This window comes from Macrosteles quadrilineatus, unplaced genomic scaffold (assembly GCF_028750875.1).
Source record: "Macrosteles quadrilineatus isolate MER2022 unplaced genomic scaffold, UCM_ALF_1.0 Scaffold_6__1_contigs__length_79288215, whole genome shotgun sequence".
Lineage (NCBI taxonomy): Eukaryota > Metazoa > Arthropoda > Insecta > Hemiptera > Cicadellidae > Macrosteles > Macrosteles quadrilineatus.
This window is the reverse complement of record NW_026542599.1, coordinates 9,099,320-9,116,933: the sequence shown is the minus strand read 5'-3', so window position 1 is coordinate 9,116,933 and position 17,614 is coordinate 9,099,320. Positions and strand designations below refer to the sequence as shown.

The 17,614-nt window shown below is 32.5% G+C and overlaps 1 protein-coding gene across 1 annotated transcript in view; it reads right to left on the bottom strand.

Annotated features, from left to right (window-relative positions):
• Positions 1–2,069: 2,069 nt before the first annotated feature.
• LOC128996588 (uncharacterized) overlaps positions 2,070–17,614 on the bottom strand; it is a 92,336-nt gene continuing 76,791 nt past the window's right edge. Inside the window, exons 15-25 of the mRNA XM_054421983.1 lie at positions 17,087–17,261; positions 16,773–16,896; positions 15,972–16,129; positions 14,996–15,134; positions 14,608–14,688; positions 13,944–13,986; positions 7,739–7,816; positions 6,809–6,991; positions 6,331–6,402; positions 5,563–5,643; positions 2,070–5,146 (exon numbers count right to left, since the gene is read on the bottom strand). Of these exons, the coding sequence (XP_054277958.1) occupies positions 5,006–5,146; positions 5,563–5,643; positions 6,331–6,402; positions 6,809–6,991; positions 7,739–7,816; positions 13,944–13,986; positions 14,608–14,688; positions 14,996–15,134; positions 15,972–16,129; positions 16,773–16,896; positions 17,087–17,261 (1,275 nt within the window). The 3' untranslated portion in view covers positions 2,070–5,005. The remainder of the gene's footprint in view (positions 5,147–5,562; positions 5,644–6,330; positions 6,403–6,808; positions 6,992–7,738; positions 7,817–13,943; positions 13,987–14,607; positions 14,689–14,995; positions 15,135–15,971; positions 16,130–16,772; positions 16,897–17,086; positions 17,262–17,614) is intronic.

Sequence of the window (17,614 nt, the reverse complement as noted above, 5' to 3'; positions counted from 1 at the left end):
GGGGTCAGCTATGGACAATGGTAAAGTTCTTCATTGGCTTTAAGCAACCTCTCTGCCATGAATACATGTTTCCCATGCCTTTATGATGGAACCATGGATCTCTCTGACATGACATTATTTTATGTACCAAACATCATTCATGAAGGTGAATACGAATGTGTATTCCCATGTCTATCCACAGTAAATAGGCCCGGTTTTAATTTTGCACTAGTGTGCTTTTGCTTAAGTAACACTACACGCTCATCATGCCTGAATTTCAATCTGTCAACTCATTACTAAAGAAGATATCATAACAAGTATTTTATTTACCTGCCTCGTTTGAAGTTGAGGTCCAGTCCTGAAAAGCTTGTGAGTGGATTGCACCACAGACAATAGACCATTATTTCTTTTGGTATTTCTTTTGTCTATGATTGCACTCAAGAGCATTGGCTCCCATAAGATCCATTTCGTAAGAATATACCTCTGGACAGGCGGTTAGCTCTGAGGATCGAAGTATAGGCAAAGTTTGAATTTTCTTTTTCTTGCAAAAGTTGGTACTACATTTGATCAAGTTTAGTTACTAGCCTATCCTAGATTATTGATTAAAATTCAAATAACACTGCTGCCTAACACTTCCTATGAGGTGGTTTGGTCCAAAAAAGCTCCAATTTAAATCTCTGCTAAGAGTCTAAAAACCTAAGCATAAAAACATAAGGTGCATGAAGCAAAATGGCATAGCTTCAAATGCATAAAATCAAAATAAAGCTTTAGTATTTATGGCTGTATTAATAATCAGTTCAGACAGAATATCCATGATTAGATTTTATAATAAATTACACCTTAAGTAATTGCCATTGATAGGTATTTTTATTCAACTACTATTGTCACACACTTCATATTATTATGGGTTTATCAGATAAATCAAAAAGATTGAAGAGTTCAGGAACATTGAGCCATTTGGAAAACCCGGTGGATTGTGTGGGTAATTAATTAATTTTACTCACACAATTTGTTGGGGTGTTTCCAAAAATTAATTAAATAAAATCAATTACTGTAATGTATTTCTAAAATTCTGACAGTGACATTAAAATTGAACCTACTCCTTTTATAAAGGAAAACAATTATAATGAGCCTAACCCACATAGCACAGAATATCTTCAGGATATCCCACAGAGTTCCCAAAACGTCCCAATATCCCATGAGATATAGGAATATCCCTGGAACAAGTGGAACATTCCTGGGATATTCCAATGTCCCTTGGATATAGGAATATCCCTGGGACATTCCTGGCATATTCCCGTTACAATAATTACATTTTTTTGGGGTTTTTGATCGAGGAACAGGAATATCTTTGGCATATCCCTAGAATATCCACGATATCCTTTTTTTATCATTTATATGTAAAATCCACTAATAACTCAAGTACTTCTCGAAATATGGCGAATACAGCTTTCCCACACATCACAGGATTCTGATCAGTTCCCACATATCCCTCATAGATCCCAGGATTTGAGAATGTCCCTTAGGATCACTCTAGATATTGCACATATCCAACACAAACGAATGCATTTTGAGGATATCCTGGGGACTTCCAGGTTTCATGGTAAGACCTAGAACAGAACCAAATTTACTTTTTAGCGAATTTCCTATAGGGAAGTAGCTTTTACCGTACCTAGGCCTGGGACCGATTTACTTTTTCATTTTGATGTCACCAGAAGCCAAAAACACCATTCGTTCAAATTTATATATATATATATTTAAATATATATATTTACGTATATGAATTGAACGGTTGGTGTTTTTGGTCTCTAGGGACCTCAAAACAAAAAAGTAAATTGGTCCCGAGTCCAGGTCTTACCATGTGTACTACGGTAATATAGCTTATTCCCTATATGGGAAATTGGATAAAATAATCCAATTTAATGAAATTTGGTACAAACACGAAAACCTACGTGTATTCATTTGAAAGAGTTTGAGAACCAACATGATCGGACAATGGGAACAGGGTTTTAATGGGGTGAAAATTGGGTTTTCTCAATATACAACGAATAAGGTATTTTTATTGAAACATACTTACAAAGCTCTAACAAATATATTTTATAGGGCTATTCTAAAATAATAATCTGTACAATCTTTGGCACAATATTAAAATATGGAATATATTCTCTGGTAATAATAATAATAAATATACTACAAATAACTATAGAATTATTACTAGTACAAAAGATAGTGACAGGTAAAAAAAAGCTTCTTCCCAAAGGTTAAGAATAAAGTTAATGATTCAATTACATAGGGGGTAAATGACAAAAATTATAGAACACTAAAAAGTGTGTGGACTTATAATTTTTTATGGCAGATACAATAAGATAAAGCTTTGAGTTTAACGTCTCAGAGTAGCCCTTGAATAAGTCAAGAAGTACGATGTTTTCCAGATTTTCCCATTTTTTTACAGCTGCTAATACCTAACATAAATACCCCTGGCTTTTCTTTAGGAAGGGTAACTTTATAAAATCCAAGATATTATTTACAAATTAATATTTTTAAGACCTATTGCAACATTCAACATCTCTCGAGTGCAGGTATTTGCACCAAATGTATAGTAAGATATTTCACTGAACAATTAATGTCTCATTTTTTAATAAAACTAAAAACAGTTTGGATTTTTGTCCATGCTATTAAAATACACTTCAAAGTACACACTGAGGACTTTGCTTCATCAAGTTTAAACAAGTAAATACATGTCATCAAAATGTCATTATGTCATATTTATGTGAAGTAGGATAGCATAATTCAATCAGCAAGCATTGTCCTTTTAGAGATACAATTTTCTAAAGAGTAGAATAATTTTACAAGAACCACCTTTTCTTTTCTTTTGAAACGTCATGTTCTATGCTCTAAACATTTTAACTATTTTAGATCTGTAGTTTACTAAATATTTTGCATTGTAACAAGCTAATATTACCACCTCAACATAAAATTGACTATAAACATTTATGGAATACAACTCATTGCTATGCTGTATCTTTAACTTGAGGTTCTTTAATGGTTTTATTCTGCTCAGGAGGCCATAAATTATCTCTTCCCCATTCATATATGGACTTTGCTTAATCCCGACATTAATATATACAACAATTTAGAAACATTTGATACATTCAAGCTATAATAGGTATTCTAGAGCTATTGCACATCTACAGCACTTGCAATACTTATTTTGAAGACATTTTCAAGCATTTTATGTAAAAGACAATTTGTTTTAAGATATCCAGGTGCTGTTAAATATGTTAAAATGCGCACCTAGGTGGCGTCCGCATCTCAATTGATAATGATAATGATAATAGGACTGTTGAAAGATTATTTTCTTAATATTAAGGAATTATTAAGATGAATTCATATCATTCTGAATTTCATAAACCCATCAAACTTTGAAATGCAAACCCAATTAGGCTGGTTTAATGATGGGTTTATTATGTTTGAATTTCATCCTAAATTCATCCCTTTCATATAAATGAGACCAGTACAAATGAACCATAAATGTCTACGTTGCTATTTATAGTCAGTTGAAGTTAATTTGAGTTTGAATTATAATAATATATTTTATTAATACTGTATGGTCACTTAACTTATAAAGAATGCAAAATGGTTAGTTAGGGCTATAGAGAAAAAAATAATGTAAGGGCTAAGTCACTTCTCTTAAAAAGTTTCATTGGTCAATCATTTCAATGGTTGCAACTCCAGTTTTAACACAAAATTTTTTTTGGACAATGATATTATGATAATGATATATACGTTTTGTGAATACTGTATATTGATTTTGTTTGTCTCTTGTAAACTGTTTAAGCACGAAAGCATGTACGTTTTGCCTTTTGACTCTACGATACTTTAAATTACCAAAAGTACTAATTCACATATAGTTTACCTACAAAAATATCGCAACAAAAATGTAATCAAAGCTGTGTAAATTATGGTTGATATAATCCAGCTGATTGCTGGTTGTGAATTAATTGGAAAAATCAAATAATTTAAAGCAACCACAAAGGTGAGCACCTATTAAAGAATTGCCCAAATGGAAAATTAGCTTCGTACACAACCAAAACTAATTGGGGAAACATATTTTTATTCTATTATCAAAATAAGATATGAGTGCTGTAGCCCTTACTTTAGTTATTCTCTGTGACAATATGTGTGGTAATAAACCATAGGGCTCAACCCACCAAAAAAATAAAATATATATATATTCCGTTGACTTCAACAAGTATGGTGAATTTGACTTCCCTGTAATAAACATTGAAGGGAAGAATGTTAATCTTGTAAGACTACAGAAACTTTATTAAATTAATTTTATGGTTATAGTCTTTGATTTACCATTTCTAGCTGTTATAATAATTGTTTGTGATTATTCCTGGCCGGATAATGCTTATAATCTGACACTCTCAAACATATGATGCAAATGTAAACCAAATTTTATGAAAGATTTGTTTAAGAGATTACCAGAAAAATAAAACTTTTATAAACATTACTCGGAATGAAGGATATGAACTTTCAAAAACCATAGTGTAGCATTATTGTATTAAAAAATCAGGCTTAAACAAGTAGTTGTTATAACTTTTTTTATTGTTTGTTCAAACTTTGACTAAACACAGCAATTTCTGACATTTCTTTGATATAAATACACCATGAAATATTGTTTCAGTGCCAAATGTAGCTGAGAAAAGTCCTACAACTAGGACTGCCTTGATTACAAGCATTTAATTTTCAGTTAGGCATTCTCAACGCGTACTATGACAAAGTAGTTAGATTTGAAGAATACACTACAATTTACTAATGTTATTTAACTGGTCAATCCTCTTAAACAAAATTCTTCAACCCTTACAAACTTCCCTAAAAATATACAACCATCGTAACTTATTTAGGTTGTTTTGACTAACGCTAACTCCTTGTAGTCAATCTCAACCTTCCCTGGAAGCACAACCTTCATGAGGAGAGAAAAAACATTTAACATCAGTGTCGAAGCAGCTGATTTCCCCGGCTACCTCTGCCGCTTCTGCTCCCAGAACTGAATGTCGCTCTGTATCTTTAATCTCCGAGGTGCAGGATGAGGGCAGGGGGTGGGGGAAACTGTGCCGCTGTCTTCAGACACGTGTCCCGAACTATCAGGCTCTCCTACGACCTAGGGAGATTAGATTCGATCAGATTTCTCAAAACAATAGAGCACATTTTAAGGTGAAGGGAGTAGAATGGATGATATCGTAGCTTTGTCTCTGATCAAGAAGAGCTGGTTAGCCAGGGCCATTTATTAGCTCCAATTAATGACGCAAATTGTATTTTACAGTTATATTTTGCAGCACAGTGAAAAAGCACAAAATTATTGAATGGAACAATAATTCCATTGTCTACTAAGTAACAAAAATTCTGTACCATTAATTATTAAACATAATATTCATGTCATTCCTTAATATTGACGTATAAAAGGTTTTTCAACAACCAAAATATAAAATGTTGTGACAAAGACCTTTCAGACCTCTATGGTTCTGAACTAAAAAAAGAACTAGTGATTGTTGTTGAATTATTGAATGTTTCCGTTACCTTAACGACTGGGACTGTCGTTGAACCTCGTAAATTCTCCCGGAACTCTCGGGATATGTTTCTGGCTGTTAGACTGTGGACCTACAAACAAAAACGTCTTCTTTTAATAGATATGCAAGAACGTTTTCAATGGTATTTTTAAGTTGCACCGAGTTGAAAATAAAAAAAAATCTGTTATGCACTACTCTATTTATGAAAAAGATCTACTGTATGATATAAAGTTGATATTTTTTATTTGTTGAAAAATTCAATGAGATTAACGATAGCTCTGAAACAGTTAAAATTACACCATTATTCTACATTATGTACAGTATTGCAGCTCTAGCAAGTTTTGTAATGTAATTGTGCAATTCAATGATATAGAGTTCATAACTCTCTGAAAAACAAACGTAAATACTATAAAACTAAAATTAAACTTTATTTACCTTTAAAGCTATTTAACATTGTCTGCCCAGTAACTTACATCGAGCACTACTATAGTCAGTTAATTAACATTTAAGAAATAAAGAGGAGAGAGTAACAACATGTTTGAGTATTTGAAAAATAAAAAAGACAGAGTTAAATTATTTATTGAATAAAATGACCAGAATAAAAAATCACAGTCAACAGACAGAGAAAAAGAAGATTGATTGGGAAGAAGGAAAAAAATAATGTCTGAATGAATGAAGACAAATTGGGATGAAGGTTGGAAGAACATGTGAGGAAACCCACTAAAGTGGTCTGAACACATAATAGATAAATATTTAAAACAATTGAAAAATTACTTACTTGTCTGATTGGAGAGTGAAGTCTTATTTCTGGACCTTTTCTTACTGGCACTGGAGAAGTAGGGATAGGAATCTGTTAAAATAAAATCAAATAGATAAAATATGAAATTATAAATTTTAATCAGTATATTACTGATTTTTAGATCATTCAATCTTTATTGATCTGGCCAATATATCCTTTTCAAAGTGTTCACAGTTTGGTTACAATTATTTTTAAAAATCTTTCTACTTAGAGATTGTATCAGATTCTATATCAGATTTCTATCCTGGGTATGTCTTGATGATAGTACCATTGACCTTTGTTTGTTGAAGTAGACATCCCATATAAATTGACGAGTTGTAGCCAATTTTTTAAATTCAAAAATATATTAGAAAAAATCTGTAATTTAAATCAACACAATCTATATATGTGTGCCTCAATTCACCAAGTTCTATTTCAAGAATGGAATGTCTAGATCCACCCTAGCCACAAACATTACCTTGTCATCGGGCGTAGAGAACTGTTTGGCCAACTGTCTCACAGACGGCAACGATATGTACGATTGATCATCAGGTGTAACAACTGCTGAGACATGGTGAGCCGAGGTTTGTGTTACAGTTGGCGCTCCTGACACGGAACAGTTCTTGGAAACTGCAACCTCTACTTCCACCTTGACAGATACCTGTGATTGAAAAAGTTGAGTAAAGTTTTAACAAATTGGAGCAAAATATTGCTTATTCGTTTTCCTCCTTAAGGAGGAAATATTTTATTTTTATTCCCCACGAGTTAAGAATCTTCCAATTTATTATTTTTAATTTTTAGAGCACATCAACGTAAACGTAAGGGAAATGAGCCTCTAACCGTTTGAGTATCTGAACCAACAAATCAGTGTTCCAAGTATATTTCGTTGTAATAAGCTTCGTCTCTAAATTTTACTGATTGGTTTCATGAAAATAACAGTTCCTGATATGATTTTTATGGTGTAGTTGTAGTTTATTCGTAACTAAACATACATCGTTGTACTAATTTCCGTACGAAATTATATAATTGTGCCGATTACATAGTACTGCAGAAAGGTTTTTCAAGGTTTTTCAACATTGAATTTGATTACTGAATCACACATTTCATTTTCTGATAAGTTCATAAAAAAAAAATTAATTTTAGTAAATTTTTTTACTCAAAACATTTTGTTGTGTAGGCTATCTATTTAATATGTAGGTATCACTTTTAATTTTCATACTGTTATAGTTAACGTAAACCTAAACAATGTCATAAATAATTACCAAATTTATCTTACATTTTTGCCTGATTGGAAAATGGCAATTTACAATACGGAACTCTGCAGTTTTATTTCATTCAAGGTTGGTTAGCTTAACAACGAGTGGAATGTCAACTTTAAGGCAGAGAATGTATTAAATATTTTACCCACCTGTTGTTGTGAACAGCTGTGAGACGGTGTTCGAGGCTCCGTGGACGCAGGTCTAGGTGGAACTTTGGTTTTGGCGACCTGCAAACAAAGAGAGGGTCGGCATCTAATGACCCACTTAATGTTTTGGAATCAAAATGTTGCTATGCCTTGCAAGGACCAAAGGTAATATCCCACAACAATTTGTCATTGACAGACAACCAGCAAAAATTGAAAGACTTTTTTATTTTTACTGAATAGATTATCATTGTGGGTTTGAGGGGACAGAGAATCAATGAAAAATTAATCGTTCAACAACTATTTCATTGGCTTAATGAATTTTACATATACACTTTGAAACAAACAATACATTTAAATGAGCATCTCTTATGGAGTACGAAATGATAAAAAAAAGATATTTACTAATGCAAACGAAAACACTTAATTTTTATTGGTATCTGAACTATTGTAGTAAATTTGATCAAAGTCAATATCAGTACAAAAAATAAAGGTCTCTAACAACTTCTGAACAAAAAATAAATAATCAACTGCACTGCTATTTTAAAAGTGGTGTGGATTACAACTAATTTTAATTTGTTCAAAAATAAAACAGAAAGGTAATCCTAAATTTGAAAACATATTTTCATTAGTACGATTTGCACCTCTTATATGGTGATGAATATTTTTTGCCAACAAAGCAAATAATATTTACTGTTTTCATGCAAGACAAACAATGAGACTTTAAATAGTAACGTATTGGAATAAGTATATTTATTAGTATTCAAATTGTGGTATAAATTTGTATAGAAAGTGAAATAAACTTTGGATACTGTTAGTAGGTTTCTCACTCTAATGTGAATTCTGGACCCTTCTTTTATTAGTTTAATTCCAGGTTACATCAATCTAATATTTTATTTAAGTGAAATTCAACAGTGTGCAGTTTTCTCTTTTATCAGAGGAGAAATGGTTGTTTGTGAATTGACAATTTTATTCGATTAGAATAAATTTAAAGTTATTGAAATAACAAGGAAAAAAGTTGATAGTAAACTTCAAATCACATTCTACATCGGTATATTACCAGACAGCTAAGTTTGAAGTTTTAGGATGTTTGTGGACCTTTAGATTCATAAGGATGAAAATCTTCAGGAATAATTGCTATACAAATTAAGTATGCAAATGTGTTTCAGAAAAAGTGAAGTTTAAGTGCAACAATCCACATTTCCAGCTACTGTATACAAGACTAACACATGCCTACAGCTACTTAATAAGCAAGAAAGCAAGAGACAAATTGGCTTGTCCAAGTAAAAATAAAGTAACTTATTTATTATCATGCACTGGTTTGTATAGACATACCTGGTGATGATTGCCTCAGTTAAAAAACTCATTGATGAGTTCTAAACAATGGTATATTAAATATACCATATTTTAAATGTTAAAATGTTTTGTGATAAATTTAATTGAAACTATGAAATGAACCTTTGCAGTCAAACTAAAACTGAAGAAGACTCACCATTGGCGGCTTTGTTTCAGAAAAACAAGCTATAATACATATTCTTCGTGTTCATGTTACATTCAAATATATTTTAAGAAGAAATCAACCATATTATTCCATTAATTTCCCAAAATTAAACCATATTCTCTTACACATCAGATGTGAATAATTGTTGTTTGATTTTTTATTAAAATTGGTAACCTCTATTAATATTCATATTCAGAGAGTTTATTAAAATAGTGTGCAATGTATCGTCATTACAGCAATGAATCCTACACAAATATTTGTCTACCATTGTACTACTTGCATGGATACATTATTTGTAGACTAAGACTTCCGCTATTTACATAATTTAACATCAATTTACCACCAAGTTAATAATATCTAGAAACTTTAATTAAAAAATTTACTTGAACAAGCCGTAAGGCAAAAGACAAAACAGACAGTTGAATTGGACAATAACAACTTTATTGACTTAGATAAAGCTACATACAGGTAACATATGTTTTGGCTATACTATGTACAAACAGCAGCATGCACAAAATCACCATATTCATTGTGCGAAATAGTATTGGTTTGAGCAAAAGATCGTATACAAAATGTGCATTGTGTTAAATAACGTGTACACAGTTATACTGTATAGATTAAAATATGCTTAGTATATATTTTTTAAGGTTTCCTCAATATTTTTGAATAAATAGATCATTAAAATCATAATTATATTACTGTAGTTATGTTTTAAATTCACTCAAAAATAACATATAAATTGACTTATTATCTTAAATATAAGATTTACTATTTATTTATTAGTAGATTATTCTGAGTTTAAATTAAATATAGAATATAGGCGGTTAGTAAAAATATTAAAATAAATAAATAGACACGAAGGTATTTAAGTTATCTGGAATAATAAGTTGCCGTAAAAATAATAAAATAAACTATATCACAGAAAGTGCAATTGCAAATAGATTCAATATTACATAACACTGTGCATTGAAAGTAAAGGAGATTCAAGAAAGTGCTACGAAAACTATCACGTTTTAACATTTTACTTGAATAAAAGTAATGGTTTTGTTTTATTCTTTGTGCTATCACTGAATATCTAAGACTCCGCCAAACCGTTTTTGTAAAATTGTGACCGGGATTCAAAACGTTGGCTAGTACACAGTCCAAAAGGTGAAGCTTACAGAATAATTTTGTACAGCACTTCTTTTAGTTTCTAAAAATAATTCACAACCTAATGACTGATTCGTGGAACAGAGCCTTGAAGGAAGTTTGTTTTTAATTTATGCTTTGAAGCTTTTTAGATGTTAAATACATCCCAGACAGCACGCTTTATCCCAGGGACATCCCATAGTAGTCCCATATGTCCTGAGAATGTCTCGGGATATGTGCGCTATCCTCAGGATATCCCGCAAAATCCCGGGACGAGTACGAAATCCACAGGATATCCTACAATATACCGTAATGTCCCGGGATTTGTAAGTTAACCTCAGGATATCCTGTAAAGTCCCGGGATATGTACGAATGCCATAGGATATCCCAGAATGTCCCATGACATCCCGGGACATGTAAAAAATCCACTGGATATCCTGTAATGTCCCGTAATGTCCCGGTAACAAACTGAAGAAAAAAATACTACCACTGATGAAATGTACAGTATATCTAAATTTAAATGTTCAACAAGGCCAATATATAATAATTTGTTTTTTTCACTAGTGCTTTCAGAAACTTGGTTTCCATCTTCAGGCTGTGTTTACACTAGTACAGAAAGTAAATATTTACTTAATAAATTAATTTTAAACAAGGTTAAAACAGATGATTTAAAGGATATTGGAAAAATAAAAAATAATATTAGAAAAATTAATCTTTTGAATTTTGGATATGTTACAGTGTTGTTCTTGATGTAATTATTTTCAGTAATTCCGAATTTATAATTGGGCCGTCTTCATTATTTAACAAATAATTTTGGTCTGTTTTTTTTTCTAAAAATAAGATTCCCACGCATTAAGATGTTGAGGTTTTATAATTTATTTTAAAAGTTTAAGGTTTCCCAGATTGAAAATATGTCTTGTTAATACTATGGCTAGCAAGGGTTGACTTTACTTTACTGACATATTACTACCACTGAGTTCAGGAAAACTAGAGTTCTATCATAGTTGTGTGAAATGTGAATTTAATTCTAACTTTAAATTAATAAAACAACAAAAAACTAATTTTAATCATATAACAATCAATTATTACAGTGCTAATCTAATGGTGATTAAATAATCTATATTCAAATACCAGTATCCTCTCCAACTACTAGAAAAACAATTCAACTACTTGAGGCCTAAACAGATTAACAGAATCATATATAGCCTATACTGTAGTATCAACAATATTTTAAGTATTGCGACCATTGCAACTGTCGGCTACTCTTTAACAACTTGAAAACACCCATAATCAACAAGCGCAGATAGCTCAGGAGGTAAGGTAAGAGGCTCACAAGGCGAAGGTACCAGGTTCAAAACCCGTCTGGGTCAAAAACTTTTTTCTCGTTTTTTTCTTCAAAATTTGTGTTTATTAACTATTTAATCAATTTACTAAACTTATAATTAAGCTTTTCATACTAAATCTATATTATTTTGTGTTTTTTATGTTCAGGCCCAGACCACACTTTATCCCAGGGACATCCCATAGTAGTCCCATATGTCCTGAGAATGTCCTGAGGACTACCCTTGGATGACCTCGGATGTCCCACGGATATGCGTGTGAGCTTATCCGTAGGACATCCCCGGGCGGGGACATTACGCATTCCTGTGGATATCCTGTGATATCCCAAGTTGACCATAGGACCACTATGGGATATCTTGCATATCCTGTCGCAATATCCGTGGGATGTCCTGAGGAGAAAGTGTGCTGTCTGGGATGTTGACAAAGAGATTCAATAGAAATTATAAAAATATATAAAGTACTAATTAAACTGTCATGGTAGAAGATTTCAATTATTCTTTTGTGTTACAGTGCAGTATTTAGTATTAGTTTGAACTTAACTGATAGAAAGTCATTTATAAAGTTAAAATTTAATATTAAATAGGAACAAAATTCATAGACGATACTAAATGGAGAATACAAGTTCTTAAAGGATTGAATTTGAAGTAGATTACACAATAGAGCTTGAACAATTGAAATTATATCAAGACGAATAAGTCAAATAGTTTTATATTAATTTACTCTACACGAAAAAAATCAGTAGATTATTTTTGTTGTTTTTGCTGTTGTGCATATTAATAACAAATGAGAGATTTAGGTCAGTAAGTAAGGTGTCTCTCTTCCGGGATGTCGTTAGTTTATAAACTAAATTTTGTTCAAAAAGAGATTAAACAGGTAAAAAAATACCGGTATATAGCCTAAGGCGACAAAATAAGTGATTTCTAGGACTCCATAAACACATACATTAAATATCAGAATTGTTGATTATTGGGATGGATTAATGTACCAGGAGGCATGAATATTGAATAGGATGCAAGATCAAGTATCCTGAAGTTTTAATTGAATATTATTTATTGGGGTTATGTATTTAATTTCTTTTAATACAATTTACAGAAATTACTGAGAACGTTCATAAGAAAGGATTCTTTTTATTTCAATATTGATTTTAAATAATAGTTACAACTGTGTTATTTACAACAAAATTCTTAATTTACAGTGCCATCGTTTAATACAGAAACTAAGAGAGTAAAAACCCCATCTCGATTGCAAGATTCAACTTTAATACATTCCTTCCAACTTCAATATTTACAACTCTTTAGTACAATTTTGAAATATTCTAAGCTAGTTTCGACGACAGTTTTAAGTAATGTAGCGCTTCAACAAACTGTTCAGCTAAATATTTCTCTCTCAGTTTAGATTATTTTAATGCTTACAATGGCAAAGGTCAAGTATAGTACTTATTTCTTGTTATGGTATTCAACAAACTCGTCAATATTTTTGGATGCATTGCAGCAATCGAGCAATCCAAATTGTGGTCATATTAAAACCCAACCAACAGAGTAGCTTACCCAGTGATTGCTGAAGACATCTGAAACTTTGGACAGATAAAAGACACGGTTGTCTTCAGAAGAACAAGATTCAATCAAAGAGAAATCAATCATGTTTATACCACTAGTTTAAAGGATGAGAATTTTACTTACAGTATCCAAAGTAATACAGATATATTTTTCGATATATATTTACATTCTAGTATTGTACATCACAGCTGTTCTGTATCCACCTGAAATCCTTAGCAACATAATCTAACCATGCAGTGAATTTCAATAGTTCAAGCTCTACTATGTATATTTACAAATCAGTGCAAGTGCAAAATATAATATTTACAAATATACAGTGTTTCTATCACCACAAACTCGACTGTGCGGATCTGTCAATCCGGAAACTCTCACTCAGCCTAGTTTTCTTCCGGGACTTTCCCTCTTTCCGGAGGCGAGGGAGCGAGAGGAACATTCGCTCAACAACTTCTGGAGTGGGGGGCGGAGCCAACCGAACGCTTTCGCTAACTAGAGAGTCTAGCGAACTAGCATAACCTGACTCACAATGACTACTGCGATGCAATGATTTTGGTAACTTCTTCTTTTCTTCTGGTACTTCTTCGTACAACGGGTTCATCTTGAAATTCGGACTCGCCCCGTTTGCCCTGAGAGCTACTTGGGCCACTCCCCCCCGCAATACTTGCCCCTCAAACTCTACTCCACTTACCTCCACTCCTTCCCCCACGTTGACATAGTAGTCTCGAACATATCTGGAACACATAGGGAAATACTGAGAAACTTTACTTCGATTAGATTTAGATTTAATGTTTGGATTTTAGGTAAGATTGTGCTGATGTCAGTAGTTACCGATTTCTGTTTTGTACATAGACTTTTCAACCAGTGCCATTCAACTATTATCTAATGAAATGAAATGACACATTTCCTAAACTGGTTTATCTAGATGGGATGTCTATCCTCCAAAAGTCAATTTCATATAATGATAAATGGCAGAACGACTAACAGAAAAAAGGAAACCTTTCCTTCAGTGTGGTGATGAACAGTGTGGATAACAGTGTGGTCAAACCATCTGTGTGACATTAAGGGCCAGCAGCATGTCTAAGGAGAACAAGAAAGAAGTGGAGGACCCTTAGAGAATTTGAAGATGGGGCTGGAGTACCGGCGTTTTATTAATTTAATTAGCATTGATTATTTTTTATGTTAACTGATTGATTTATATTAAATTTCTTTACAGTGATAGATTTTCATATAAAGATTCAATGAGATTTGGAAGAATAAATTGAAAATGAGTATCAGCTTCTACTTGTTAGGCATCAATTTTAAGGATTTGTATATCTGTGTATACCTAAGTTAAAGGTAAAGGGAGAACTAACTTGTTGTAATCCTGCCGTCGGTGTTTGCTGTCAATCTCTAGCAGAGACGGCTCCTTGCTGCCTGTGAGCTCAGGAAACTCTCTGTAAAACATGAAACATTGACTACAAGGTAAGTGAAAACATTACAATTGTATTTTTTCTTTTAGATTAGGTTTAAATAAATAATTTCAAAACACCTGTCTGTATCAAGCGCTTTTGAAGTAAAGTCAGAATAATGCAAAGCTTCAAGGAGAAAAGGGTGCTTTGTACATTAGACAGGATTTTTTCTGATAGAGCATTTTCCAATCGCCAATGGCAAAATGCCATGAGTTGTTAGCTGAGCAATAACACCGAGACACTCTAAGCCAAGGCATCTTATGATGTTAAGGTGACACAAAACCCGGCTTACATGGAATTTTCACTGCTACTATGTCTACTAAGGTACATCCGCTGTCGCTGTCTCCTCGCTATATTCTCTGTTGAGTAAGGGTTGTTGGCGAGGGGAGGAGCTTTCTCCCACTTCAGGTGTTCTCTTTCCGCTATTGTACCTGCAACCAGAACGGAAATTAGTTTTAATTTACTACTGCCATGAAACTCCTATTCTGGTTTTGAATGGTTACCTTGCAGAAATTGATTTAAAGAAACTATCACCGAATTGTGAAGCTCGATGAAGCATCTTGGTATGATAAGCCAGAGGTTGCTGGTTCGAGACCAGACGTCAGTAAAATCTTCTCACTGCATTCAATGATGGTTTGCCCATTTGGTTTACTGTTATAATGATCACTCTTCAGATAACTGCATTTATCAATATTTTAATTTATTATTATTAGCAACTTAAAATAACTTTCAAAAAGTGAATCCTGTTGAAGTTTTATATTATAAAAAAATTAGCTGATGGGTTTTTATAAGTTAGGATAAAACAATAGAAAGTAAATATATATGATTGCTATCAATTTACTAAACTTAAAATATAATCTGCCATGTAAATAAGGAACTTTTAGTTTACAAAAGTTTCAAATTTTAAAACAACTTACATATGATTGTGCAAGAGTTCTAAATCCTACACATAAGTATTTAAAAATTGACTTTTTTGCATAGATGTAAATATCGAAATGAAAAAAATAATAAACTGGTATAAAAAATCATCCTGAAACTCTTTTCCTTCTTGTAAGCCAAAAGCATAAAACAACAATATTGCCATGCTCTTCTAATATTGAAGTCTCTATTAACGGTCAGTTTTATGGTAAAACAAGTAACTTTAGCAGGTTGCTTGACATATAAGGTGGTCTCGAGTCTCATTAAATAACCTCTACATAAAATGATATTCCCATGAAATCTTTGAGATTTTATTTTATTTGTTTGACATTATTGTAATGTTTACAGACCTGGCTTGGGTGGAACTGATAATTCCAATAAAGACGAGGTTTCATTGTCTTGGATTTCATCATGACCGGTAACTTGCTTGGCTTGAACCTCCGTCGTTGAGCTCTCGTCTTCATTGTCTTCTGTTATTTCACTGTTTGTTGAGGTAGACTTGACAGATCTTGAAAATATTTTGAATTTTAATTCCAAACAATTTTAATATTGTAAAAGAAAATGAGAATTTTAAAATTAAAAACATTTTATTACGTGAACATATACGTTCAGAGAATAAAATATAACATAAACATGATGAATAATCCTAACAAAAAAATAAGTCATTTTTAAAGAACCAATCATAAATTGGCATTTAAACCAGACAAATGCTTTGAGCCGAAAACAAAACTGAGCGAAGGAGAAAGAAAAAAACTGGCAAGCAAATAAAAGAATAACAAGTTTACATTGGCATCTCTATGTCAAAAAATAACAATTTTTCATACTTTTCTTGTCTCAGTAACCCATTATCTATACTCTAATATTGTGAAATACACTCGAATTGGATGCTCAAAAGAAGACATAACTTTAACTCTAAATTTAATTCCCCCATATGCTATTTTTTAAACATTATCCTCTCCATAGAGGACCATGTATGCCCCTCCCCCACCCAAATGAAACCCTAAGTAACATGGAATAACAACCCAAACAACATGTTACTAAACAGTCTGTGGCGTAATATGTTCCCTGCAAGTAACCATCAACCAACATATGCTATTAATATGTAACAGTCTGTGGCGTAACATGTTCCCTACAAGTAACCAGTTCCATACCTAGGTTTAGGCACAGGTGACGGCTGGGGTGTAGGGGTAGGTGTTGGAGACGACCGAACTTGCGCTAAGGTCGCGTAAGCTACAGTGTACTCTCCTTCTTGCTGCATATCAAGCGATCCCTCGCCTTTAGACAGACATAGAGTAATAGCAATTAAAGGATCTTTCTTTGCCAAGTGTTTAAATACTTAAAATTACTTAAAACTAATTAAGAATTCAGAACTATCTACAATTGAATGATATAAGATAGAAAAACAGAACTTTTCACTTTAAGATTTATCTTTGGGAACCAGTCACGTCAATGGTTTAACACAGACCTGAATCAACTTGTACCAAAGGTACGCTGATGTTCCTTGCCTCTGCCACACTATAACTCTTGGAACTTTCAGTCTCTATAGGAGAACCAGCTGATCCACTTTGTACAGAAACAGCTGATTTCACTTCATCACTTGACCTGTCCGTATCAGCTGATTGTGTTTCCTCATTCTTAGGCTGAAACAAATATAGCTTTTCAATAACTTTTTTTGGATTAAGTTATCAACTTAATAATTTTTTTTTTCTTTATGCAAATGATCAAGATAAAGTATGTCTAGTATTTTAAAATGCAGTATTGATAACTAAGCCATACATGTAACGGTAGTAAATGTCAATTAAAAATAGGCTATACAGTGATCGTACAGCTAAAAAAAAATGAATGAGTGGGATTCATGTCGATGCAGGCTTGTTTTGTGCCCATCGGTACTTCCAATCAGTTGGACTATTTTCAATTATCAATCATTGAGATGGGGACGCCACCTATTTGCATATTTTAATCCAAATTTGAGGGAAGGAAGAATGAAGAATGG